The sequence below is a fragment of the Ursus americanus genome, chromosome 33 (genome assembly GCF_024610735.1).
Source record: "Ursus americanus isolate L20-20 chromosome 33, mUrsAme1.1.p, whole genome shotgun sequence".
Taxonomy (NCBI): Eukaryota; Metazoa; Chordata; class Mammalia; order Carnivora; family Ursidae; genus Ursus; species Ursus americanus.
Window position 1 is genome coordinate 9,138,140 of NC_142159.1, and position 25,273 is coordinate 9,163,412.

Consider the following 25,273-nt stretch of genomic DNA (forward strand, 5'->3'; position numbering starts at 1 on the left):
CACACTTGGCAGGACCGAGCCTGCCTCCCCTCCTGCATGCACCACCTCAGAGACAGACAGATGGCCGAGGGAACCACAGACGCACTGAGCACATCGGGGAGACACGAACACAAAGACAGGCAGAGACTGGTGGCCAGATTCCAGACCAGCCAGACAATGGGAGAGAGACACCGGGGAAGCAGAGAGGGAGTCAAGCAGGTGAGAGGGAAGGCGGAGGGCGGACGGCATTCAGCAGCGGGCACACAGGGGCAAAGGTGCAAGTACCTTGAGTGGCTATGAAGTGGTTTGACCTGTGGTAACCCTGGAACAGGAGAAGAGGACTCGGTGAGACCCCAGGAGCGGCCCCTCGCTCCCTCTGATCTCACCTCCTCTGCCCTCCTCTCCCAGGCGCAGCACCCACCCCCACGGCCAGCTGCCCACCCTCTTCCCTGGGGCCTCCTAACCAGGGCGCCCCTGTCCTCCCAGTCCCCCAGTTAGGACGGAAGAGCAGCCGGGACACCAGTATCTCGGGTCCAAACCCATCTTTGCCGTGTGACCCCAGAGAAGACACGACTCCTATATGGGCCTAAAGGGTCTCCCCACCCATAAACTGGGGGGGATTAGACACAATCAGCTTACAGCCCAGCTGTTCGGATACAAATAAAGTCCACAGTGATCCTGCCCAGGTTACCAGGATGTCCCCGGACCCCAGACTGGGTCTCATCAGCCATCCCAGCCCCCTCGGGGCAACCAGGGGGCAGTACCCCCTCCCCACTACATGTCACCCAGAGCTTGGGGGACCCAAGGACCCAGATGAAGGCTTCAGGTTGGAAGCAAGTGAACACACGGGTTACTCACGGCCCTCAGATAAAATGGTTTTTAAATAATAATAATATTTTGAGACCCTATTATGATCCCATACTGTGCTAAGCACTTTACCTGCACCATCTCCCACAAAAGAGAGGGCAAGATCTACTTCACCCTCCATCCCCAGAGCCCTCAGGCTGCGAGGAGGACCCAGCCAGCCCCAACTCCCCCCCCCGGGGCCACAGCCAGGCCTGCCGTCCTGCCCGCACATGACACCCCTGCGGGCACCGCGGCCGGGGTCAAACGCGCTGCAGTACTGACGCAGGATAGAACCATCAAGTTCACGGCCGCAACCCAGCTCCCCACGCCTCGGTCACACTGCCAGGGTTCAAGTCCCAGCTCTACCTCTTGCTAGCCGTGCGCCCTCAGGCAGATTCCTTCATTTCTCTAGGCCTCGATTTTCACATCTACAAAATGGGAACGATGACGGTATTCACCTCCTCGGGCTGTTGTGAGGAGTCAACAAAGTAACACACCGTCAAGGGTCTGTCGCCACGGCCGGCACAGAGTCGGCACCTGATCAATGGTACCTATGATTACTGCTACCACGTTCAAGTTCAAAGAGCAGCCTCCAAGATTCAAACAGTGTGGCTGGCAAGAATTCCTAGGGCAGAGGTGGAGTTCGAGGGCTGAAGAATCCGAGCCTGGGGAGGCAGGTGGATGGGGGCTCCTATCGCAGCTCTACAGAGCAGCTAAGTGACTCCGGCCATGAAACGGGCACTCCTCAGTCTCTCATGTACACCCGCAGCTGCTAGGGATCTTGTTAAAAGGGAGATTCAGACTCAGAAGGTCTGGCGTGGGGCCCAGATTGCGCCTTTCCAACCAGCTCCCGGGAGGGACCAATGCTGGATCTGAAAACACACTGGATTGGCCAGACTCAGCCTCCCGGAGCCTCTGCTCCCTTCTGCAATGGGGGGAGAACAGCGAGAGACACAGACCTGGCAAGTGTGCTGTATACCCGCGTACAATGCCCAAAACCCAGTTCCAGTTACCAGCAGTGACGGGCGTCCCAGAGCCACTGGCCCCTCACTGGCGGAACTACTGCGGGGCTGGCCTAACTCCCCAGCCGCCGTCTCTGCCTCAAGTCCTCAGCTGAACTGCTGGGTGAATGCGGTCCCAGGGGAAGGCCCAGCAAAGGCACTGCCAGGGCGACCCTCCCACCTCCAGCGCCGGTGAAGCCGGGAACGGGCTCCTCCACCTAAAACCAGCTGGCCTGAGAATCCCACGTGAGAACAAGAGTCTCTTCGGATTCATCCAGCTCTGTCCCTCCGGTGCCGGCCCAGGGCCAGCACCCAAGCTAGTCAGCAAGTACAGTCCACCGCTGAACGAGTTTTTGACAGATCACCCTCCCTATCTGCGTATTAACTTCTTCGTGCATAGGGGCGTTCCTGCACAATCAGAGAACACTACAACGGAAAGTGTAACATGGCCAGGTGTTAAAGGAAGGTAAGCAGACCGATCACCTTGACCACACCCGTTTTAGGGCATCTAAGAGCGCACTGGTCCTCACCCCCCGGGCATCGGCTTGTCCCGGGCACCCTATCCTGGGGCACATCCCACATCTGCCTGGAGCCTCCCCTTGGCTGGCACTGGGGGACTGACCACTTGCATCATGGGTGAGCACCCCAGGGCCTCCTGATGCCCCCTACAGGGAGAGAGCCAGAGTCTAGGATGAGGGTCAAGGGCTCACGTGGGGCTTGAGGCCCATCTCCATGCAGCCACGAGCAAGTCACTGAACTTTCCTAAGGCTCCGTCGTCTCATCTGACAAATGCCGGTGCCTGCCTCTTGGAGAATGGGAGGGATGAAATGATGTGCTTAACATGTTGGCACAGAGCCGGGCACCCAGCCAATGACACTTTTGTTAACTGGCATTCGAAGACAGATTAAAGCCAAGTCTTCTATGGGCATCGAAGAGTGCTGACAATGAACCAAGTGGGTGGGATTATACATTGTATGGAGACTGGTATAAAGAAATATACCTGTATTCATCACCTCCTCGTGGGGGCACCAGGGCTGCGTGTATCCACCCATTTCATAGGCTTATTATTCCATTCAAATTTGGGAACTTTACAAACTGTTGAAGCACACTCAAAATAAGGGGGTGGTGATATCTGGGAGCACATCTGGGACAACCAGTCGTCTCCAGCAGCTGTGACTGTGGGGACCTTTCACTTCGTATATAGAGATGTGTATATTTCTGTATTGTCTGAAAGTTTGATAATGAACTGTATTTTTGCAATCTTTAAAAAACAAGAAATACATTGTTTTTTTAAAAAAGGAGATAAAATAGAAAGGAACCCACAAAATAGCAAACAATCCCATCAGACATCAAGTATTATAAAAATAATTTGCAGTACACCCTTGAATAACATGGGAGTTTGGGGTGCTGACCCGCTGGGGAAGTTGAAAATCCACACATAATTTTTGACTCCCCAAAAACGTAACTACTACTAATAGCCTGGTTAACTAGAAGCCTTACCGATAACGTGAGCAGTCAAGTAACACATATTTTCTATGTTATGTGGTATTATATATTGTATTCGCATAACAAAGTGAGCTAGAGAAAATATTATTTATTAAGAAAACCATAAGAGAAAATACAAATATAACTTATAAATAAAAAATAAATTAAATATAAATATAAAAACTATAAATTAAAAAATAAATTTAATAAAATAAAAAATAAATTTATTTTTTAAAAAATCCACAAGAAAGTGGACAGTGCAGTTCAAACCCATGCTGTTCAAACGTCGAATGTATATTAAAAACCAAATTAAAGGATCACTAGATGAATAGGACTTTTTAAAATATTCCTAGAAGGCCCAGGGATGGCACAATTTTAAGAAATAGAATACCCAAACTGCTCCCCCAAAATTAAACATTCAAAGTAGGGCTAAACTGAGGATAAAGTAGTTAGGGTTGAGTTTCAAGCAAACTGAGCACGAAGGGATTTGAACCCCAGAGAAACTAGTTTTCAGGGGACTGGCAGGGCCGTCATTGCTTCCTTGAAGACCCTGACCCCCAAGCAGCAGAGATGGGGACACCCAGAGCAGCTTCTCCCACCCACCCCTCCCCGCGCCCCCCAGAAGGTATGGCTAGTGAGACTCACTGGGCATGGGGAGCTGGGGGACAAAAGTGACAGAAGGTGGTGGCCGGTGAAGGGGGCCTATGGAAGCACCCCAACCCTGATGCCCCATCTCAGGGCAGTGGAGGACAGGAAGGAATTGTTTACAACAGGGGTCGTGTCAAATCTGCAGCCCCGGGTGGCCCCTGGCCAGGCTGCTGAAATGGACAGTTGGCAGTGGGCGCACGAGTGGAGGGGACGGAGGACAGAGACAGAGAGAGAAAGACAGCCAGAGACTATGAGAGAGTCTGAGATACAGCTGGTGAGAAGACAGGAGGAGGAGGAGGAGACGGGGAGAGAGATACTTACTTCACGGTTTATCCGAATCTTAATGATGCCAGTGAGGGAACAGTACAAAGCAAAAGAGACAGATATTAGGCCAGAGGCTGATGGAGGTGGACGGAGCATAGGAGTGGCCAGGATGGGCGATGTGAGGAGGGGAGGCAGAGCAGAGACGGGGGCCGGGCTGGGCCAGAAAGCAGGGAGTGGCATGAGCCTGCTGGGGCCCATGGGGAAGCCAACTGGGACACTGAGGAGACCCAGAAGAGGCCCCTGTCGTCGAAGTTGCCCGAGTCTGAGAGGCCAGGCCCAGCCCGTACCCCAGTCAAGGGAGAGCATGGGAGGTCGGGGAGAAGGTAAGGAATTCTGGAAAATATGGGGTAGCGTATTTTCTCGCCCCCAGGAGGTGAAGAAGGGGGACAGGAGAGGTCTCCTGAGTCCCTGACTATCCCACCTCCCAAGTACACACCTTCCTCCTCCTTCACTCCTGCTGCTCCCTACTATCCCCCCTTTCCTCTCCGGCCACACAAAGCCAGCTCAAGCCCCCGCCTCCACGCAGCCTGCCGCGGCTAAGCCTGGCCGTACCACTAACTTGCTGTGTGACACTGGCAAAGTCAGTCCTCGTTTCTGGCCTGTGCTTTCCCAGCTCATCTGAAATGATCTTACTTGTAGATACGTTTATGTGTCTCCCCGACTAGAATCCATACATTCAAGGAAGGCAGGGATGGTGTCTATGTCGTTCTTTGCTCTATCTCTGGTACCCAGCCTGGCACATGGTAGATGCTCGAAACAGATCCGATGAAGGGATAAATGATTCTCTCCCAAACTTGGCTTGCTGTCAGGGTGGGCGAGTCTGACCGGGGTCCCGGGGCCCGTCCCCTCTCGCCCTCCCTCACACCTGGGAAGCAGGTGATTCGCCACCTCTTCACGCCCCAGCCCGGGCCTCCTGGCTGCCTGCCCTGTCCCTAGCCCCCTCCTCGGCCCATCCGGACCCAGCTGCTGCACTGGCTGGCAGGAGAGCCCTGTGGTTAGCAACAAAGGCTCTGGAGACACAGACAAGCGGAGATCTGAGTCCCTTTGTGCCCACTCGCTAGCTCTGCGGCCTTGGACGAGCAGCTCCCCCTCTCTGAGTCTGCTGCCTCACCTGTAAAGTGAGGTGGCCGTGCTAACTACCTCGCAGCACGATTTCAGGGATTATAGAAGATGAAATCTTTGATATAAAGTGCTTAGCACAGCGCTTGGCACACAGTATCTGCTCAATAAACATGAGCTGTTATTCTTCAAGTACCACTCTGATCACGGTCCAAACACTCGTAGCAACTCCCCGGGACCCCTAGGGAAAAGCCCCACCTCCTCGGCCTGCCATCGGAGGCCTTCGCAGTCCAGCCCCTGCCTGCCTGCAGCCTTCCCGTGAGTCATGTGAATCCCAGCTCCAAGCCTCTTGGGCCCTCAGTGAGAGGGGCTCCTTCCTCAACTCCAGGCCTAGCTGTCTGCCCACTCCCCTTCTTTCTGCTTCACGGAAGCCCCCCATCTGTCCATCCCGCAGGAACTTTTCCTGACAGCTGTCGTCTGCCCTCCCCTCCTCTGAGCTCCCTGGCACTGACTGAAGGAGGTAGGGGCACCGTGAACCCCCACGTATTCCCTGTCAGGTTGCTGGCCTGCCTGGGCAGTGCACCTAGAGCGGGCAGGGCGAGGCCAGCAGAGATGACGGCGAGGCACTCACGTCTATGTAGTTGGCGTTAATGTAGTCGGCATCGGGGCCTCCCATCATCGGGGGCAGTTTCACTCGGTGCCGATCATCTGCAAACACAAAGCAGGGGGCCATGGGGTGGGCAGGCACTGAGCTGGGGAGCGCAGAGCTAGGGCAATGAGGGGAAGCTTCCAGAAGGCCAGAGATACGACACAGGCAGGAGAGCCAGGGAACCTCGAGGCTCAGGGCTGACCAGGAGGCTCTCCGCACCAGAGGGGGCAGGACAGGCCAGGGGTTAGAACTGGGCTGCTGCATCAAGGAGGCCCAAGGTCATGTGCTACTCAGGCGAGTATGAGCTGTGTGATATTGAGCAGGAAGTAAGCTCCCTCCCAAGCCTCAGCTTCCTTATCTGTAAAGTGGGGGTTATAATACATCCCACATCACTGGGCTATTGAGAGGAGTAAGTAAAATAATGGGCGTAATAATGAGCGCATGGCTTGGCACGTGGGAGGCCCTCAATAGGGGGCTCACTCCATCTGTTTTCCAACCCCACCCACGTTCCTCCCACCCACGGCCCCAGACCCAGACCCTTCCCCAGGACTCACAGGCAGGCATGGGCTCTTGCCGGCTGCCCTTGACCTTGTCTTTCTTCTTTGTGGCATCCCAGCCTTCAAAGAAACTCTGCCAGAAGGGAAAGTAAAGGGGTAGTCAGTGAGGGAGGGCAACCCCTCCCCTCATAAGACCCTGTCCCCTAACAGGATGGGAGTGGGACCACAGATAAGGGCTAGATTCAGGGTTCAACTTGGAGCCTGGGATCAAGTCACCATATATCCCTTTATCAGCAAGGGACTAAGTTCAAAACCAAGCAATGTGAGGGGAAGGAAGAGAGAAAAGCAGGGGGGTGGGTGTCAGAGTTCACAGACACTTCAGAGCAAGGGTCAGGTTTAGGGTAAACCCAGGTTTGAGTTGGAAAGAAAGCAAAAGCGAAGGTCAAATTAAGATTAGAATAAGGTGGAGTCAGAGTCCAGATGGACGGGGGATGGAATTCGAATCAGAGTTCCAGTGGAATTTAGAATGAGAGGCAGGGTCAAAGTCAAGACTGGGTGTTAGGGTAGAGGTCAGTGTCACTCTTGGTGGTCAGAGTCATATTAGGGAGAGGACGAGGATCACGATCAGGCTCTAGACGGAGACTGAGAGGAGACTTAAGGTCAGATTTCAAGTCAGGACCAGGAGGAGTGTGAGAAACCAGGTCAATCTGAGATGGGGTCAAAGTCAAGGCCAAAAACAAATTAGGTTGAGTTAGGGACTGTCAGAGCAAAGGTCCATCTAGGGCGAGGCTGAGGGTTGACCGGGGACAGGGTTCACAGCAAGCAGGAGCCAGGCGAGGCGCTGGCGAGGGGTCCTGGCCGGACGGGGCCCCGTACCTCGTACTCCTGCTTGAAGCCATAGCCCTCGGCCGTCTTCATCTGGCTGATGTGCTGCAGGAGGTCAGCCACGCGCACCGCGGGATGCAGCTGCCCCGTGTGATATGGGGAGCCCTTCCGGCCACAGGGACGCCGCGGTGAGCCCCCCAGCAGGCTGCTGGCCTCGGTGACCCCACCACTGCGCTGGTCTCCTGCAGTCAGAGAGAGGAAAGGGGGTTCCTGACGCACACCACCCCCCAGTCTGGGGCGTACCAGACGGACTGGGCCGGAGGGGGAGGGGAGCATGGCCAACAGGGGGGTTGTTCCCTGGACCCAAGCAGCCTGGCTGGGCCCACCTGGTGCACCCCTGGGCAAGTCCCTTCCCTTCTGCATCTGTTTTTCCATCTGTAACACGAACCAGTTGGGTCACGTGGTCTCTGAGGGCCCTTCCGGCCCAGCCCTTCTGGCCCTGCTGTGATCCTGGGGTCCCCTGACTCCATCCTGTTGCTCCCCAGCCTGGACCACCCCTTTGTAACTTTGCCGCACTGCCTGCAGGGGGCAGCGCTCAGCAGAGCCCATGAGAGCCGCTCCCCCTTCTCCCTCTCTTCCAGAGAACAATCTGGAACAATTGGCAACTCCCAGTAATTACCCCCATTCAAAGACAAGCAAATCCCGAAATTAGCTGCTGCCACCACCCCCTCCACAGATTAACGGGAGGCACCTGAATAGTAGCGTTTCTCCTGCGCAAGCATTTCCATTGTCAGCCCGTGCGGCGCCTCAGCCAATGGGGGAGCAGGTCGAGAGGTTCACAGTGACACACACACACACACACACACACACACACACACACACACACACACACGGAAAACTAGCCCCTCCCTCCAGGCGCACCTGCTCCCTGCTCCCCGCTCTTCTGGTCAGCATCCCCACCCTGGTCCCCCAGATCAGGCCCTGGGACAGAGCAAAGTGCCCCACCCAGTCACACCCGCCTCTGGACACTCGCCCTCACACACTTAACACTCATTTCTCTCCTCCTGTCCTGGGTACGATGCAGGGGCTCAGTCAAGGCCAGCCCTCCACATTTCTCAGGGCTCTTCTCTGCCCAGGTCCGAGCTGGCAGGGGCAGGGGGGAAACCCCCAATGGGACCCAGGTGCCAGCCCCCTCCCTTCCACCACCTCCAACACCCTTCTCTTTCTGTGTTTGCCTGGTGAACTCCTATCCATCCTTCAGACCTCAGCTGGAATGAGCCTTCTTAGGGAAACTTCTCCAGTGCCTGGCCTCTGACTCCTACTCATGGCTGACAGAATGAATTCATGACACCAGGACAGACTCCTGTGCTGCTCAACTCCCCAGGACTCCAAGCCCTGGCTCTTCCAATCAGGGGGACTTCTGTACCCTGCTTGGGTTCCCTGTGCCACAGTTTGAAAACCACCTCCAGGCAGACAGGCAGTGCAATGGCACAGCCCACCTCATCTGTTCCTCTTCTCTTGGGAATCAGTCCTGAGCTACCTGTTACCCAAAGTCTGAAGACAGTTCCTTCACAGTTGATCCAGATTTTCTAGTTTCTGACAGCTGGAGGGCCAGTCACGTGTCAGTTACACCACTGTGGCCAGATACCCCAAGCCCTTAATTCTTCACATGGAGAAACTGAGGCCCAAAGAAGAGAGACTTGCCTAATGTAGTGGTTGAGAACGTGCATTCCAGAAAACACCAATCATGACAGATGACTAAGTGCTATTCCATTAAAAAGGAGAAGAGAAGGAAGATGAGGAGGGGTTCTCTGTTTTAAAGGAATCTGTGAAATTCTGGTTGAAACCAAAAGAAGTATGTTTTTTCCCTATTAGACCTCCCAGGGCTTCCTACAAATTAGTGTGCATTTTCAATCTCCAAGAGTTGAGTAGAAACAGCAATGTTTCACCACCGTCTCTCAGCACGGAGAGCTTTTTTCGTTTGTTTCCTGAAACATCCTCAGGGGAAAACAGGGATGATTGTGGTGATTAAGACACAGGCTCTGGAGTCAGACAGGCCTGAGATCAAATCTCAGCTCTGCATGGGACGCTGGGGATGTTACTTACTCTCCCTAAACCTCCCTCTTCATGTGTCAAGGGAAGACAAAAACTGTTATTCTCCCATGTGATGATACAAACATTAAATAAGATAATGTATATAAAGCACCCAGCCCGGTGCCCGGCCCGTGGCGAGCACCTGCAGATGGGGCTGTGGACGTCACCAGTCCCAGAGAGCCAGGGCAGCTGGCTGACCCGAGGGGGCCTTCCTTCCTTGGTCCTTCTCCACTGCAGGATCCTGGTTCAGGACCTGACAATTCTGAAGAACGTGTACAAGAAATGCACAAGCACAAGGGTTTCAACACAGAGGCTATCTGCTGGCTCGACACACTGGGCGACGCAGGGGTCCCAGCGCTCTTTGTGGAAGCCACGCCGACAGCTCCCTGGAGGGCCCTCCACGTGGAGAAAGGGGCAAGGGAGGGTATGGGGAATCCAACAGCCCATCGCTGAGGACCTGAAGGGTCAGCCCTGAGGCAGCCTCACAGTACACACGGAATCAGCTTGCAATGGCTGAACACAAGCAAAAAATCCCACCTGGTCGGGGTCCTGATGGCAAGCCACAGCCGAATCCTGGGCTTCTGTCTGAGCCCAAGAAGGACATAAGATGTTCCACAAAGACCACCGGGAGGGGCCCCTGGGTGGCTCAGTCGGTTAAGTGTCTGCCTTCAGCGCAGGTCACAGTCCTGGGTTCCTGGGATTAAGCCCTGTGTCGGGCTCCCTGCTTGATGGGGAGTCTGCTTCTCCCTCTCCCTCTGCTCCCCTGTACAACACCCCCCCCCCCCGCTCTCTCTCTCTCTAGCGCTCTCTCTCTCAAGTAAGTAAATAAAATCTTTAAAAAAAAAAACCAAAGACCACCAGAAGACAACAGGGTGATGAGCAATGATGTTGCCAAGAGGCTCTTCCACTTCCTGGGCCCAGAGAAGACAGGTCTCTACTCTCCTTGTGCGTGAATTCCCCTGTGGGATGTGAGACACAGCCTCGCCCCCTCCCACGCCCCACCCCCACCCCAAGGACCAGCTTGGAGGAAGAGAGGAAGGAAGGTGAGAGCCAGCTCTCAGCTTCAAGGTTGCCACCTGGGGCTTCTTCCAGACTCTCCCCAGCTCCATCATGATTGTGGGACATCTTCTGCAACCACTGGACAGCTATAGTTTTGGGAGGGAGGGCTGAGGCCCAGAGGGGGGGAAAAGTAACACTGGGTCTGGGGTCAGAGAGACCTGAATTCAAATTCTGAGTCAAGTCACTTGACCTCTCTGGGCCTCAGTTTCCCCATCTGAAAATGAAAATCTTCAGACCTTCCTCAAAGATGGGCCCTTTTCCCAATTCCCATCCACCTCAGATGAAAACAGGCCCCCAGTTATATGATCTAGTAGCACTCCAGACTTTTCCTTCCCCAGTGCAATTAGGAAATTACTTTAAAGAAACATAGCTTGTAATAATAGCTAATAATATCTTACATATCAAGCACTTTCCTATGCGGGGCATGATACTTAGGTCACTTAATCCTTAGACTATTCCTATGATGTAAGCACTGGCCCATCGGACTCTGGGGCCCTGTTGTCTACCCTACCTTCCCTGTATCTTTCTTCCTGATAAAGGAGAAGTTGAGTAGAGGAAAAGAACCTGGCAGTTATTTGACAAACCATTTGGCAGGCGGAACCCACTGGCACCCCCAGGGGTCAAGAGCTCCAGATGGACAGGGCTCAGAAGGGGTTGAGGGTTTTCACAGGCAGAATTTCAGACACAACGGGGGCCCCTTCCCACATGCTGGGAACATCCCAGCCGTCTTCCTCGAGGCCAGCCTGCCACCATTTACTCAGCATGATAAGTCCCCGGTGTAAAATTCGTGGCTTTCTGTTCCCCACCACAAAAATCTGGGCTCCTCTGTTTGGAAAGCAACAAAGGAAGTGGAAGCTGGACCAGCGTGGGGCGTGGGGGGAGATAAAAGGGGCTGACCCGTGGCCCCAGTCTCCTGACCACACCTTCGCCGTACCCCACAGTGTGCCCGTGGTTCCCACTCCCTCCTCACCAGCGCCACATCTTGTCCAGCGCAGCCCAAACCCTGACCGCCTCTGCCCAAAGGCGCATCTTCTCGAACCTCTGGCAGCATTCATTGCTCCCACCATCCCCATGGCAATTAGCCTGGGCCTATCTTCCCTAGGCCATGTCTCCCCAGCTGTCAGCAACTGGGGTAGAGCCCATGCATCCTGCCTCTCTGGATCTTTCCAGACGACTCAGCAGCAGGGCATGCGCCCACACTGTCCCCACCTCCCACTCTCCCCACCGCCCACTGGAGTTTCCCGCCCAATTCACCTGCACAGGCTGTTCCCTCGCCCGTGCATGCCCTTCCTTTCCCATCTCTGCCTGTCCAAATCCTGCCCATGCCTCCCTGGAGGCCTAGCATGAGACAGTAGAAACAGCTGTTTGCAACTCAGTAAGACCTGCCTTTAAGTCTTGGCTCTGCCACTTTCTGCCTGTTTGACAAGTGACTTCCCCTCTCTGAGCCTCTCTGTTTCCTCTCTGCTTCCTCATTTGTAAGATGAGTTGATAATAGCTACCCTGTAGGCGGGGGAGATTATTTAATGAGGGAGGGGAGAAAATTTAATGAGGGAGATCACGAAGATCATGATAAATAAGGGCATGTCGGTGAATTTGAAAACCTAAATGAAACGGACAAATTCCTAGACAACAAATAACTTACTACAAATGGCTTGAAAAAAATTGGAAAGTCTCAATAGTCCTTTACTCTTTTAAGTAAACTGAATTACAAGTTTAAAATTTTTCCATCAAGAAAACAACAGAAAGAGATTGTTTTACAGGTGAATTCCACCAAACTCTCAAGGTGTCAATTATTCCAATCTATCATAATAAGGAAAAAAGAGAAGAGACCTCATTGATACCAGAAACCAGACAAGGATAGCACAAAAAAAGAAAAAATCATGGGCCAATCCCGCTCTTGAACACAGCTTTGAAATCTTGAACAATATTATACCTACACTGAGTCCAACAAGACATAAAAAATATACTGCATCATGACCAAGCTGAATTTACCCCAGGCACTGAAGGTTATTTTAACTTTAGAAAATCTGAAAATGTCACTCACCTTGTTGACAACAACTATATATTAAGTTTAATGCTCATTTAAATAAAACCTCTTAGCAAACTAAAAACTGAAAAGAACTTTGTTAACCAGATAAAACATTTCTACCAAAAACTGTAGCAAACTTCATTCTCAGTGTTTAATGTTAGAAGCATTCCTTTTAAAACCAGGAAAACAAGACAAGGATTTTTGCTATTACCACTTCCATCCAACCCAGTGCTGGAGGTCCGAGCCGGTGCCACGCAGAAAGACAAGGAAAAAAAAAAAAGGGAAATGAAACAGAAGAAACAGAACTGTCCGTATTTATAGATCCTCTGATCATACTTAGAAAACCTGAAAGATTCTACAAACAAACGAAAATTAATAAATAAGGTTATCAAGGACTAGGGATATAAGATCAAAATATACACAAAAAAATCAACTATATTTCTCAATATAAGCAATAATTAGAAATGCAATATTTTAAAAGTGTACCATTTGTGTTGGGAAAACTGGACATCCACATGCAAAAAAATGGAGTTGGACCCTTACCTCACACCATACACAAAAGTTAACTCAATCCAGATCAACGACCTCGATGTAAGACCTAACACTCTAAAACTCTTCGAAGAGGGGCACCTGGGTGGCTCAGTTGGTTGAGTGTCCGTCCAACTCTTGATTTCGGCTCAGGTCATGATCTCAGGGTCATGAGAACGAGCCCCATGTCGGGCTCTGCACTGAGCATGGAGCCTGCTTGAGATTCTCTCTCCCTCTCCCACTGCCCCTCCACCACCCTCACTCACGTGCTCTCTATCTCTAAAAAAATAATAATTGTTTTTAAAAATTAATTTAAAAAAACTTTTAGAAGAAAACACAGGGCAAAAACTCCATGACATAGGATTTGACAGTGATTTCTTGGCTATGATGCCAAAAACACAAGCAACAAGAGAAAAAAATAGACAAATGGGGCCTCATGAAAATTTTTAAAATTTTGTGCATCAAAAGACACAACCCACAGAGTAAAAAGGCAATCCGTAGAAGAGGAGAAAATATTTGCAAATCATGTATCTGATAAGAGATTAATATCTAGAGTCGAGAGAGAACTTCTAAAACTCTACAGCAAAAAACAAAAAAACCAATTCAAAAATGGGCAAAGGGCTTGAATAGATACTTCTCCAAAGACGATACACAAATGGCACCTGGCCAACGTGACATCATTCATCATTAGAGAAATGCAGACCAAACCTTCAGTGAGAGACTCCCTCACGCCCACTGAAATGTTTCCTATCAAAAACAAAAACAAAACAAACAGAAAATAACCACTGTTACAAGGATATCCATGCACTGTTGGAGGGACTGTCAGGCGGTACGGCCACTGTGGAAAACAGTCCGGTGGTTGCTCAAAAGATTAAAAATAGAATTAGCATATGATGCAGCAATTCCACTTATCAGTGTGTACCCAAAAGAACTGAATCAGGGTCTCGAACAGATGTGTGTGCACCCATGTTCACAACAGCATTCTTCACAATAACTAAAACACGGAAGCCACCTATGCGTCCGTGGGTGAATGTATGAATAAGCAAAACGCGGTACATACATGCCATGGAATATTCATCAGCCTTAAAAAGGAAGAAAATTCTGAAAGATGCTCGAGGATGAAAGAAGCTTGAAAATATTCAGCTAAGTGACATAAGCCAGTCACAGAAAGACAAATGCTCTGTGATTCCATGTATATGAGATAATTAGAGTAGTTGAATTCACAGACACGGCAAGGAGAACGGTGGTTGCCAGGGGCTGGGAAGAGGCAGGGATGGGGAGTTACTGCTCTGTGGGACAGAGTTTCAGTTTCGCAAGGGGAACAGCTATGGGGTTGGATGATGGTGATGGTCGCCTGTTATGCATGTGTTTAATACCCCCCCCCACTGCACACTTAAGAACAGTTTAGATGGTAAATTCTACATTACGTGTATTTTACCACACACACCCACACAACGTACCATTTGCAATGGAAATCAAAAATACAAGGGACCCGAGGGTACACCTAACAAAAGATGTGCAAAATTTTATGGAGAAATTTACTGAAAGACACTCAAGACCTAAATACATAGGGTGATAGACATCCCCCCGGGGATGCGAAGACAATTCCTAAGATGTCAGTTCTCCCCAAATTGATCTAAACATTTAATACAAATCCACCCAAAAAGTTTTCCGAGTAACTTGAAAAGATGATTCTGAAATGTATGAGAGAGAGGGGCACCGGGGTGGCTCAGTCGGTTAAGCATCCAACTCTTGATTTTGGCTCAGGTCATGATCTCAGGGTGGTGAGATCAAGCCCCACATCAGGCTCCACGCTGAGCATGGAGCCTGCTTAAGATTCTCTTTCCCGGATTAAGAAGTTGTGGTCCAAATATACAACGGAATATTACTCAGCTATCAGAAAGAACGAGTTCTCAACATTTGCTGCAACATGGACGGCACTGGAGGAGATAATGCTAAGTGAAATAAGTCAAGCAGAGAAAGACAACTATTATATGATTTCTCTCATCTATGGAACATAAGAACTAGGATGATCGGTAGGAGAAGAAAGGGATAAAGAAAGGGGGGGTAATCAGAAGGGGGAATGAAACATGAGAGACTATGGACTATGAGAAACAAACTGAGGGCCTCAGAGGGGAGGGGGAGGGGGGAATGGGATAGACCGGTGATGGGTAGTAAGGAGGGCACGTATTGCATGGTGCACTGGGTGTTATACGCAACTAATGAATCATCGAGCCTTACATCGGAAACCAGGATGTACTGTATGGTGACTAACATAATATAATAAAAAATCATTAATAAAAAAAAAAAAAGATTCTCTTTCCCGGGGCACCTGGGAGGCTCAGTCGGTTGAGCATCTGTCTTCAGCTCAGGTCATGATCTCAGGGTCCTGGGGTCGAGCCCCACATCGGGCCCCCTGCTCAGTGGAGAGCCTGCTTCTCCCTCTGCCCCTTACCCCGCTCATACTCTCTCTCTCTCTCTCAAATACATAAATAAAATCTTAAAAAAAAAAATCCTCTCTTTCCCTGTCCATCTACCCTTTCCCCGCCCCGCTTGCACGCAATCTCTCTCTCTCTAAATAAATAGATAAAATGAAATGAAATAAATGAAATGAAATGAAATGAAATGCATGAGAAGGACAAATACAGTCAAGACACCCCTGAAGAGGAGCAAAGCCGGAAGAACTTGATGTACCAGATACAAGATTTAGATAACTCTACTAATGAGGCAATCAGGTATGGACAGACATCGGAATCACCAAAGTGGCCAATCAAAGAGAACAAGGAGCCAAAAGACAATCCCCAAATAAATGGAAGCATGATCTCTGATGAGGGTGGGTCCACAATCAGTGGTGAAAATACAAACTGTAACAGAAGCTGGGACAGGAGTTACTACAGAAAAAATTTTAAAAAGAAAAGAAAATATAAAAAAAGAAAATCCTTCATTCCCATGACACACAAAAATCAATCACAGACGGGTGAAGATTGAAATGTGCAATGCAAAATATAAAAAGGCTTAGAAAAAAGTAAAAAATATTTTATGACCCTGCAAAGGAAGCATTCTCGAAGAAAACACAAAAAGTAGAAATCAGAAAGGAAAAGACTGATGAACTTGACTAAATTAAAATAAAAACTTGTTCCTTCAAAGACACTAAAAATAACCTGCAGAGATGAGCCAGAAATTGAGAGAAGATATTTGCAATTCATAAGTGAAAAGTGATTATCATCCTAAATATATAAAGAACTCCTAAAAACCACTAAGAAAGCAACAGAAAACCTAATAGAAAATTAGGTAAAAGGCATGAACAGGCATTTCATGGAAGAAGAACGCTGAATGGCCAATAATGATTCGAAAATATGCTCAACCTCATTAGTAATCAGAGAAATGCAAATTAAGACTCTAGAGAATTACCATTTTATACAAACTAGTTTGGCAAAAGTGAAGAAGCCTGGCAAATTCTGAGCTTGCCGGGGAGAGCAGAAGCTCGCACTCGCTGCTGCTGGCCGTGAGCACAGGCAAAGCCACTCTGGGACACAGCTCGTCACTGTCTTCCAAAGGGGAGCAGGCTCGCTCCGCAACCCGGCTGCTCTCCGTCTCTGATCTGCTGTGCGGATGCAGCTGGAGATCCATTCCAGAACATTCAGAGCAGCCTCGTTTGTAATAACCAGAAAAGTGGAAGCAAATCAGATGTCGCTGGATGGCAGGAGGAGAAATCAATCGCGATACATTCATATAACGGAAAACGACAAGTCAGAGAAAACAAAAGAAAACAGCGAACCATCCACCTGGGCAAAGATGAGAAACACAGCGCGGAGCGGAGGAACCGTGTGACCGCATTTGTATAAAGCTCAGACACGAGCCAAGTGACAGAACGCACTGTGTGGGGCTGCATGGACACAGGGTAAAACTACGCCCCGAACGGTAAGGAAATTACAGACACAAATTTCAGGGGGGTGTTGATGCATAAGAGGGGTGCAGGGCATATTCTTTGGGAGGGACACCCAGACAGCATCCCGGTGTTTGTTGTATTATCACTGCATGACTTCCAGAAACACTACATACTTTGTCTTGTACAAATCATCACTAAAGAGAATAAAAAGATGAGTGAGGCAGTGATTTATGACAAGCTCCGAGTACATTCGGCTGATCCACCGCCTTCTGCCGGCATGCGGGCCACGGCACTGACGACACGCATACACGTAATAGCCAACCTAGTCTTCCAGCAGACCTACCAGCAGAGATGATCACTAGCCCCATTTTGTACCTGAGGAAGCAGACATCCAGAGAGGTTAAGCAGCTTGCCCCAGCTCACACAGCTAAGGGGAAACTGAGATGCAAACCCAGGTCTGTCTGACTCCAGAGCCATCCTTCTTAGCCACCGGTCCCCTGCCTCTCCCACAGCAGCTGCTCAACCGGCTGGAGATGGATCTGGTCCCCTCTGATCACACAGCGTCACTCTTTTCTCTGAGTCCCCGGAGCCCTTCCCACAATCAACATGGGACGTCGCATGCCTCCACTATGAGTCTCTGTCGAAGTCCTCCATTTTCCTAAAGGTCCCCCAGGGCAAAAGTAATACCCATGCCTCTCCGGCATTGCCAGCGCCAGGGCTGGCACCCAGCGGGAGCATGACCGATGTTTCGTTTTGGCTCTAGGGTGCTACAGAACTCATCGGAGGGGCTCAGTCCTCCTGGCTCAGGTGTGGAATCCCAGAGCCACGGGGAAGGGCGGGCAGGCCAGGCACTCACCTCGGGGGCTATAGCCATGGGTGTCCATGAAGGAGAGGCCCAGCCGCTCGTCCTCCTGCAGGGTGCTCTGGTCCGTGAAGCTCCGGTCCACGGCACTCATCATGTGGGTCTTCTCCTGGCGGTAGTTGACAGTAGCCTTGGTCATGTTCACCGGCTTCCTGCAGAGAGGGGTCGACAAGAGACATGGATGCTGAGCTGGGCAGGACAATGCCCAGGGGTGGGTGGGGAGGCCCCACCATCAGGGGGCCTTGAGGCCAGGAGGCATTCTAGAAGCATCTCTAAATACTGAGAGGGCTCTGCCTCTATCCTTTGCTCAGCAAACCCAGAGCTGCAGCCTCCCCCACAAGGGACTGGGCAGAGTCCCTGTCCTGGGGACCTTTGCTGAGAACAAGGGATGAAGTCCAGTGGCCTCAGGCTGGGCCCTGGCCCCCGTCACTGGCCTGGAGGGCTCAGGAAATGGGAATGATAGTCGCTCTGGGACTATTTGGGTATCACAGGAGTCACCCCATCCAAACGAGGAAGATGACTGCCCCAGCTCCAGCCCCAGCTCGCCCTCCTCCTTTCCCCCATCCCCCAGAGCCATCCTCCCTTCCCCCGTCCTCACCGAACATATGACCTGAGAACCCCTTTTCCCTACAATGGGGGTGCACTACGCTTCTCCTTCATGGCAGAGAGTCTGGCCGCTGCTCAGCCAGTGCTCTGGAGTCTTCCTCTAGGCAGGGAACGAGCTCCAACTGGCTTCTTCCTATCCGCAGAACCCCCAGATGGTCCCACCATGGGCCACATGAGACGTGTAAAGAGATCCATACAAGGTCCATATTCCTGCCAAGACCCACCAGTCCATCCAGCCACTGGAAGCAGCGGAGGCAGAAAGCAAGAGGCCCAGTCCCTCCTGAGAGGCCTTGGGAAAAGGCCCCTAGACAAGGGCCCTGCACAGCCCAGGCCTCCAGCCCAGCTCTACAGAGGAGGATGGCAGTTTGTGACCCCAGAAGATTTGGAGAGAAGGGGGAAGAAGAGGGGGGACAGCTCCATGACTGAGGGGCTGAGCGAAAGGCAGAGGGAATGACTTGGGACCTGTTTTGAGACGGAAGCAGAGCCAGGGCCCCAATCACAGGGAGGAGGGCTCAGGATAATTTAGTCATTCACCCTGCGGGGCCCTACAGCATGCAGGATGTGGGGTAGTCTCAAGAGAGGACTTGCAGGTTAAGAGGGCTCAGGAACTTTGACCATCGGTGGAGATAAAGAGGCTAAGGAAGGGATCGTCCCAGACTGGCAAATTCTAATCAGTCCGTCCTAGTTCAAGAACTGTCTGGGGCAGGGGAAGACGGGGTGACCCCTACCGCCAAGCTCTGGGCATCACCCTCACCATGGCCCAGGGCACAGCCAAGGACTGCTTTGTGGGCCCATGAAAAGAAGCCTCTGTGGCTGTGGGCTTGACCATCAACATAAGAAAGAAGGGAGGGGGCAGGAGGAAGGAGAGGGAGGTGAGGAGGGAACAAGGGAATCAGGAAGATAAGAGAAGGAGGACAGGGAGAAGGAGAGACAATAAAGGGACCATGACAAGGAGAGATGGGGAAGGGGACAGAGAGGGAGGGACAGGCAGACACCAGCAAGCCACAGAGAGGACAGACAGAGGGCCGTGGACAGAGGACAGCAGTCACGCTGTGCCTAGAAGGCGGTCTCCAGGGGTGCACCCCAGGACTCCGCTCCCTGCCCAGGCCTCCCGGTTCACTTGGAAGAAGAACCACAAACAGCAGCGCCCCAGCTCCACAGAAGACAGAAGCCGGAGGGACGGCGAGCACCGCCGGCCGCCAGCGGACCTCAGGGTGAGAGTCGGCAGACAGCGTGTGAGCGGACACTTGGACAAGTTCTGCATTTAGGGTCAAACATGAACTGCACAGTAGAGAGGGCGGGACAACTGTCTTGTCCACGATTCCTGGAAAAGTCCTGCTGGAGGCCCCCCCTGAGCTGACGGGGGCGCGGTTGCTGGAAAAGCCGGTGCGACACTGGATGACGTGGATGCAAGTAGAGGGTCCAGGAGGACGAGGTGAGAGACCCCCGTCCTCGGGCTGTCCTGGGGCCACCTGAGCCTGGTCTGCGAGGAGGGAGAACGGGCACAGGTGCAGGGAATGTTCTGGAAGGCTTGTAGAATCAGAGAAGGCAGAGGCGGAACACAGAGTACCATCAGGAGACCAGGGAGTCAGACGGGGCCTGGGTGGTAACCCCAGCTCTGGACTTCCTGTGACCTCTGACCAGTCCCTTCACCTCTCTGAGCCTCCGTCTCCTCGTCAGTAACACGGGAGGGATCACAGTGCGTGTTTCTCAGGGTCTGAGCCCAGAGGAAGTGCCCAGAAATGGTGGGTCTGAAAAGCCTGGGGCCGCCCAGCCAGAGAAGGGGCTCCTGCTGACCTGAGAGCTGTATGCACCCGGGGGACAGCTGCCAGGGTGGGGACGGGCCCGCCCCTGACACGCACACACAGTGCACGGCTGTGGACCCCAGAGAGGGTCCTGCGCAAGGTCCTCCACACGAGGAGGACGACACAGGGCCCAAGGGGCTAGGCCGGGGCTACTTACGGGTAGTAGGAGTAGGCGTAGTGGTCCCTCCTGGCAGCGTGCAAAGAGAACAGCACAGTTGGGCCCGTGGTCCTGCCACAAGGTGGGCCGAGGGCAGCACCCAGCCGGCAGGGAGGGGCCTGCTGCTTTCTGTGCTGGGGAGGGCGCTGGCCAGGGGCTGGACAGGTCAGGAGGACCTTCCTTGTCCCAAGGGCTGGCTAGGCTCAGTCGTTGAAAACCAAGACCCGAGGCCCCTTCCAGAACCTTCCCCAAGCCTGCTGCTGGAGGGAGGAGGAGGTGGGGAAAGGGCCTGGGGAAGCAGAGCTTTCGAACAGTCACACACACACACACGGAGAGAGACATACACACACTTGCACATTCACACACAGACACACACGTGTGGATACACACTCACACACAGACACCCTCCCTCACATGCTCACAAGTGACTCGCTCTCCCCTACAGCTCCACCCCCTCAGTCCCAATGCCACTCACCCCTGCAGGCCCCTCTGCCCCTGAGGGGTCAGCCCTCTGCGTACACCTGTGCCTGGGAGGGGACCCTGGCTGGGGGTTGGGGGTGGGGGAGGTGGAGAGGGCTCCAGCTGGACTCCAGGGCAAAGGGGAGGCCTGCCCGCCCCGTCCCAGACTGCCCCCAAGTGTGGGGTCCATCAAAGGAGCCGGGCCACCCCCTCCGGGCACCCAAAGCATAGCTTGAGTCTGACCCCACTTCGCAGGTGGGGAAGCTGAGTCCCAGAGAGTCGTCTCTGCCCCCCACCCCAGCAACCTGTTCTTTTCATAATCTGTAATTACCCATTTGTCCTGTTTCTGGTTTAATGCCAGGCTCCACACTACCTACAAAGGGCAGTATTCTTGTCTCCTTTGCCTCCTGCCGGTTCCCAGGGCCCAGGACAGCGCCCAAGACATGGCAATCCCCCAATAAATATTTCATTGAATTGAGTAATCAATAAAGAGGGAAAATAAATAAAAGAACTCCAGCTCTATGAGCGTCCATATCCTCCTCCAAACGGGTGAGTAATAATGACCCCGCCCAAGGGGCCACTGTCAGCCCAGCTCCACCCTGCCTGCCTCCCCCTGCGGAGCTGGGAGCCGGGGGAGGGGGAGGTGCGGGAGGACCCCACTCCACGGGGCCAGGGCCTGGGGATGCACAGCCAACAGGACAGCAGGGAAGAAAAACAATTGAGCCAAGCACTCCAAGTAAGTAAAAGTGCAGGGAGAAGAAAGTACTACAAAGGAGAAGGATGGGAGTCTGGAAGCAGAACCAGAGCTACACCCGGCCCGGGGGGCCTGGGGGGCCTGGGAGTTCCCCCAGCGCAGAAGCATCCAGGCTCATTGTCCACCCTGGCAAGGCAGGATGGGAAGCCTGACTGCCCTCCGCCTGGCCTGGCCCCCACCCAGCGTCTCCCACAACCGCTCCCGCCCCAGGCCACCTCCTTCCTCCGACAAGGATGCATCGGGTGGCCACTGGGTATCAGCGTCCCTCAGCAACCTCCTGACCTGCCCATGACCTCCATCACTGCCAGACCTGCTCTGTCCCCTAAACCCCGCAATGCAGACCAGGGGAGCCCTGAGGAGCACAGTGGACCCTGAAGGCCAGAACAGGATTTAGGGGGATGCAATGAGGCGCTAGAGAATGGGACTGAATGGCTTTTAGAGGAAGGAAGGAAGGAAGGAAGGAAGGAAGGAAGGAAGGAAGGAAGGAAGGAAGGAAGGAAGGAAGGAAGGAAGGAAGGGAGGGAATGGGTGAGCCTGGGGGGATCCTGGGGGCTTCAGGTTAGCCTGGAAGGGTTTATGGGGTAGCAGTTGTGTAGACTGCAGGCTTTCCTAGCGAGGCTCCAGCAGCATCTCTGGTCCATCTTCTCCTGGGCCCAGTGCTCCCTGCAGAGGTGAGACCCTCCGCTTGGCCAATCCTCTCTCCTTGAGGGCAGATTTCTAAGGCCTCAAATACTACCTGCAACCCCCCAAAATCTGACCACTCCCCTACAGCCCTCACCATCTGCCTCACTCCCCACCCCACCCCATCCCACCCCAGAGTTAACTTCCAGGTCCCCCGCAGGGGAGGAGGACAGGAACTTGCTAATTCTGGGTACTTCCTGTGCGATAGCCGTGGTGAGGCCCTTCACATCCCCAGCCCTAAGGAGCACGGGTTTTGTAGTCAGGACTGGATTCAAACCAGCCCCTGTCACTTACCAGCAGAGTGACATGGTCAAGCCGCTCAGTTACAGTTTCCTCATCTGTGAGAAAAGGCTCAGACCTGCTTCATGGGTCAGGATCCAAGAAGGAAATGTTCGCTGGTGTACCCTGACTGCTAGAACAGTGCCTGGCACACAGTAGGTGCTCAATAACTAATGATCTAATGGATGGTGTGTGTAAAGCCCTGGGCACACAGTAATACTCGTTAAATGATGCAGTTTATCTCAAGTTGTGTGGGGACTAAAGAAGGGAAAAATCAGCTTCATGCCCTGGACAGGCCAACCCCACCTGGCTGGCACATCCTATCCCCAGACCCTCTGGGAGAGTCTCTCTCTGCCAGTGCCTGGCCTCAGGAAAGGCAGCCCTGGCCAGTTCTCTTCATCCCCCTTGATCCTACTTATCTGCTCCTGGCAGCCCTGAGATCCAGCACCAGCCCAGAAGCAGCTGTGCAGAGCCCAGGCAGGGACAGGGCAGGTGCGGACAGGGCTCCCTGGGTGACCTCGGGCAGGTCCATACGCCCCTTGGGGCCTCAACATCTCCATCCTTCAGTTAATGTGCTTGGACCAGTGTCCTGGGGCTGCCCGGTGGGGAATGAAGGGAGGGGGAGGGGAAGAAGGCGTGTGGGGAGCCAGCGTGGTCTCAGAAGCCTCCACCCCTGCTCTAACCAGAGGCTCGGCCTTCGTCTGCTCCATGTGCTGGGCCTCCCAGGGGAGGTTTATTTGGTGTTTTGAAAACAGGTTCTGTTGCTTTAAGACGATTTGAAAACCACTAGACTAGATGCCCTTGAACTACCAGGCAGCTCTCACCTTCTGGGCTCTGAGCCTCTACAATTCTAAACTCTGAGATTCTCAAATCCTGAATTTCTGAAACTCTGAAATTCTAAGTTCTGGATTCTAAGAGGTGCCAGGACGCATGCTGCTCACTGCAAAATGCCCTAGGAAAGGCACCCCTCAGAAACACGCCAGACCTTGGAGGCCAGGGGGGTGGGAGGGGCAGGAGCGAGGTCTCCTCTGAGTCATAGGCCCAGGAGGACTCCACACGGATCAACAGTAACAGGGTCCAGGGCCAGCTGAGCCCCAGGGAAGACAGGGCCCAGGAAGAACCATGGTTCAGGGTCCTTGGCGTGAAGGGGAGTGAGCACCACCCCACTGCTCAGGGTCAGCACCACGACCCCGTGGTCAGGGCAGACAAGTTGGCAGAAGGTCCGCAGGGGGCTGGAGGTTCAAAGTCAGGTTACCTCCACACCCTCCCCCTTGGAACAGCCCAGCAGACGCAGGAGGGCAGTGCCCACTTCCAGCACAGCTCCTTGGCAGCAGGCACGGAGCGCCCTTCCCTGGACAGTGGAACCTGGCACCAGCCAAGCCGCTCCAGCCCAGGTTCATTTGCAGAGGCTCTGGCTTCCCGTTGCCTGGCTTGGGCCCATGCTCAGGCCAGATGCCCAGGCTGGCAGCCCTCCACACTCACCAGGCAGCCGCCCTCCCAGGCCCCAGCCACTGCTCCTCTGTGCCCACCAGGCTTCGGAGGGAGCCTTGGGTGAGTCACGGCACCGGCCTCACTCACCCCTTACGGATGATGATAATGATGGCCCCCAGGAGAAGGATGAGGACAGCAAGTCCCCCCGCACAGATGCCCAGGATGAGCCCCATCTCCTCCGATCTCTGGGACACCTCCAGGGGTCGCTTGCTTTCCTTACAGGCAGCTGGGGAGAATAAAGCGGGACAAACGGTCAGAGGGGAGATAGGGACCACCTACCCACTGCCTGCAAGGGTCTGAGTCCCTAGGAATACACTAACACATGTGCACAAAGACAACGACCCCCACCCCGTCCTCAGCTCAGAGGCAGCCTTTCAGTCTCATCTGCCCCCTCACCATCCTTATAACTTCTGCACCCCCGTGGATCCCACCAGGAAGAGCTCCCCTTTCCTCTCTACTTTCTCAGATCCTCCCATCCTTCAGTGGACAGGGGATGGAGGATGCCTAGGGCCTTCAGACTCACCCTCCTGCCCTCCTGAGAGGCAATGGGGGGAGAGAAGCACACACCTAGGGCCCGCTGAGGGCATCTCAGGATGGGGGACCAACCACACTCCCTATCTACACTGCAGTCCAGCTCTCCCCCACCACAACAAAGGGGGCAGATACAGAACCCAGAACCAGCGCCCAGTGCCATCAGCCCCATGACCCAACCATAATGGCTCGCCCTCCACAGACCTGTCCCAGGCCCCTGCCAAAGCCACTTCTGTGACCATGACAAGAGAAAAAGAGGTTAGCTCTACTGTCCAGGCCGGGAGAAGGAGCCTTTCAGGTGGGACAAGTGGGGACCAGGAAAAGAAATGCTTCCTGACCCCAGGTCTGCCGGACCACCCTCCTCTGCTCCCACAGCTCTGGGAGCTCAGGGCCCACCCCCCAAGTGCCCAGAGGGGAGAAACCCACCGCTGAAGGCCAGGAAGGAACCCAGGGGGGGCTTACCTTTCCTAGCGATGCGGATGCAATTCAGCCGGGTCTCCTGGAGGCAAAGATGGGGGCTCTCAGCACCACCGCAGCCCTGACCTAACCCTCCCCAGGGGCATCCTTGGGGAGCTTGTCTTGGGCCTAGTCAGGGCTTGTCCGGTGCTCTCAGTAACTAGAGACACCCCTCCCGCAGGAAGGCCTAAAGGGGAAGCAGGGAGGGGAGGGAGGGGCCTGCAAAGAGGGCAATGACTTAGGAAAGGGGAATGAGTTCGGGAGAGCAGGGAAAGAAACA

At 53.3% G+C, this 25,273-nt stretch overlaps 1 protein-coding gene across 4 annotated transcripts in view; it reads right to left on the bottom strand.

Moving 5' to 3' along the window:
• Nucleotides 1-25,273, bottom strand: part of PTPRU (protein tyrosine phosphatase receptor type U) — a 77,204-nt gene that overhangs the window by 12,507 nt on the left and 39,424 nt on the right. For 2 of the 4 annotated variants that reach the window (XM_087858608.1, XM_087858607.1), the window contains exons 13-20: nt 25,000-25,036; nt 24,094-24,232; nt 17,769-17,926; nt 7,365-7,555; nt 6,546-6,621; nt 5,974-6,050; nt 4,281-4,298; nt 265-301 (exon numbers count right to left, since the gene is read on the bottom strand). In XM_087858608.1, coding sequence (XP_087714734.1) covers nt 265-301; nt 4,281-4,298; nt 5,974-6,050; nt 6,546-6,621; nt 7,365-7,555; nt 17,769-17,926; nt 24,094-24,232; nt 25,000-25,036 — 733 coding nt within the window. The remainder of the gene's footprint in view (nt 1-264; nt 302-4,280; nt 4,299-5,973; nt 6,051-6,545; nt 6,622-7,364; nt 7,556-17,768; nt 17,927-24,093; nt 24,233-24,999; nt 25,037-25,273) is intronic. The other 2 variants (XM_045782227.2, XM_045782226.2) reach the window with 1 other exon arrangement.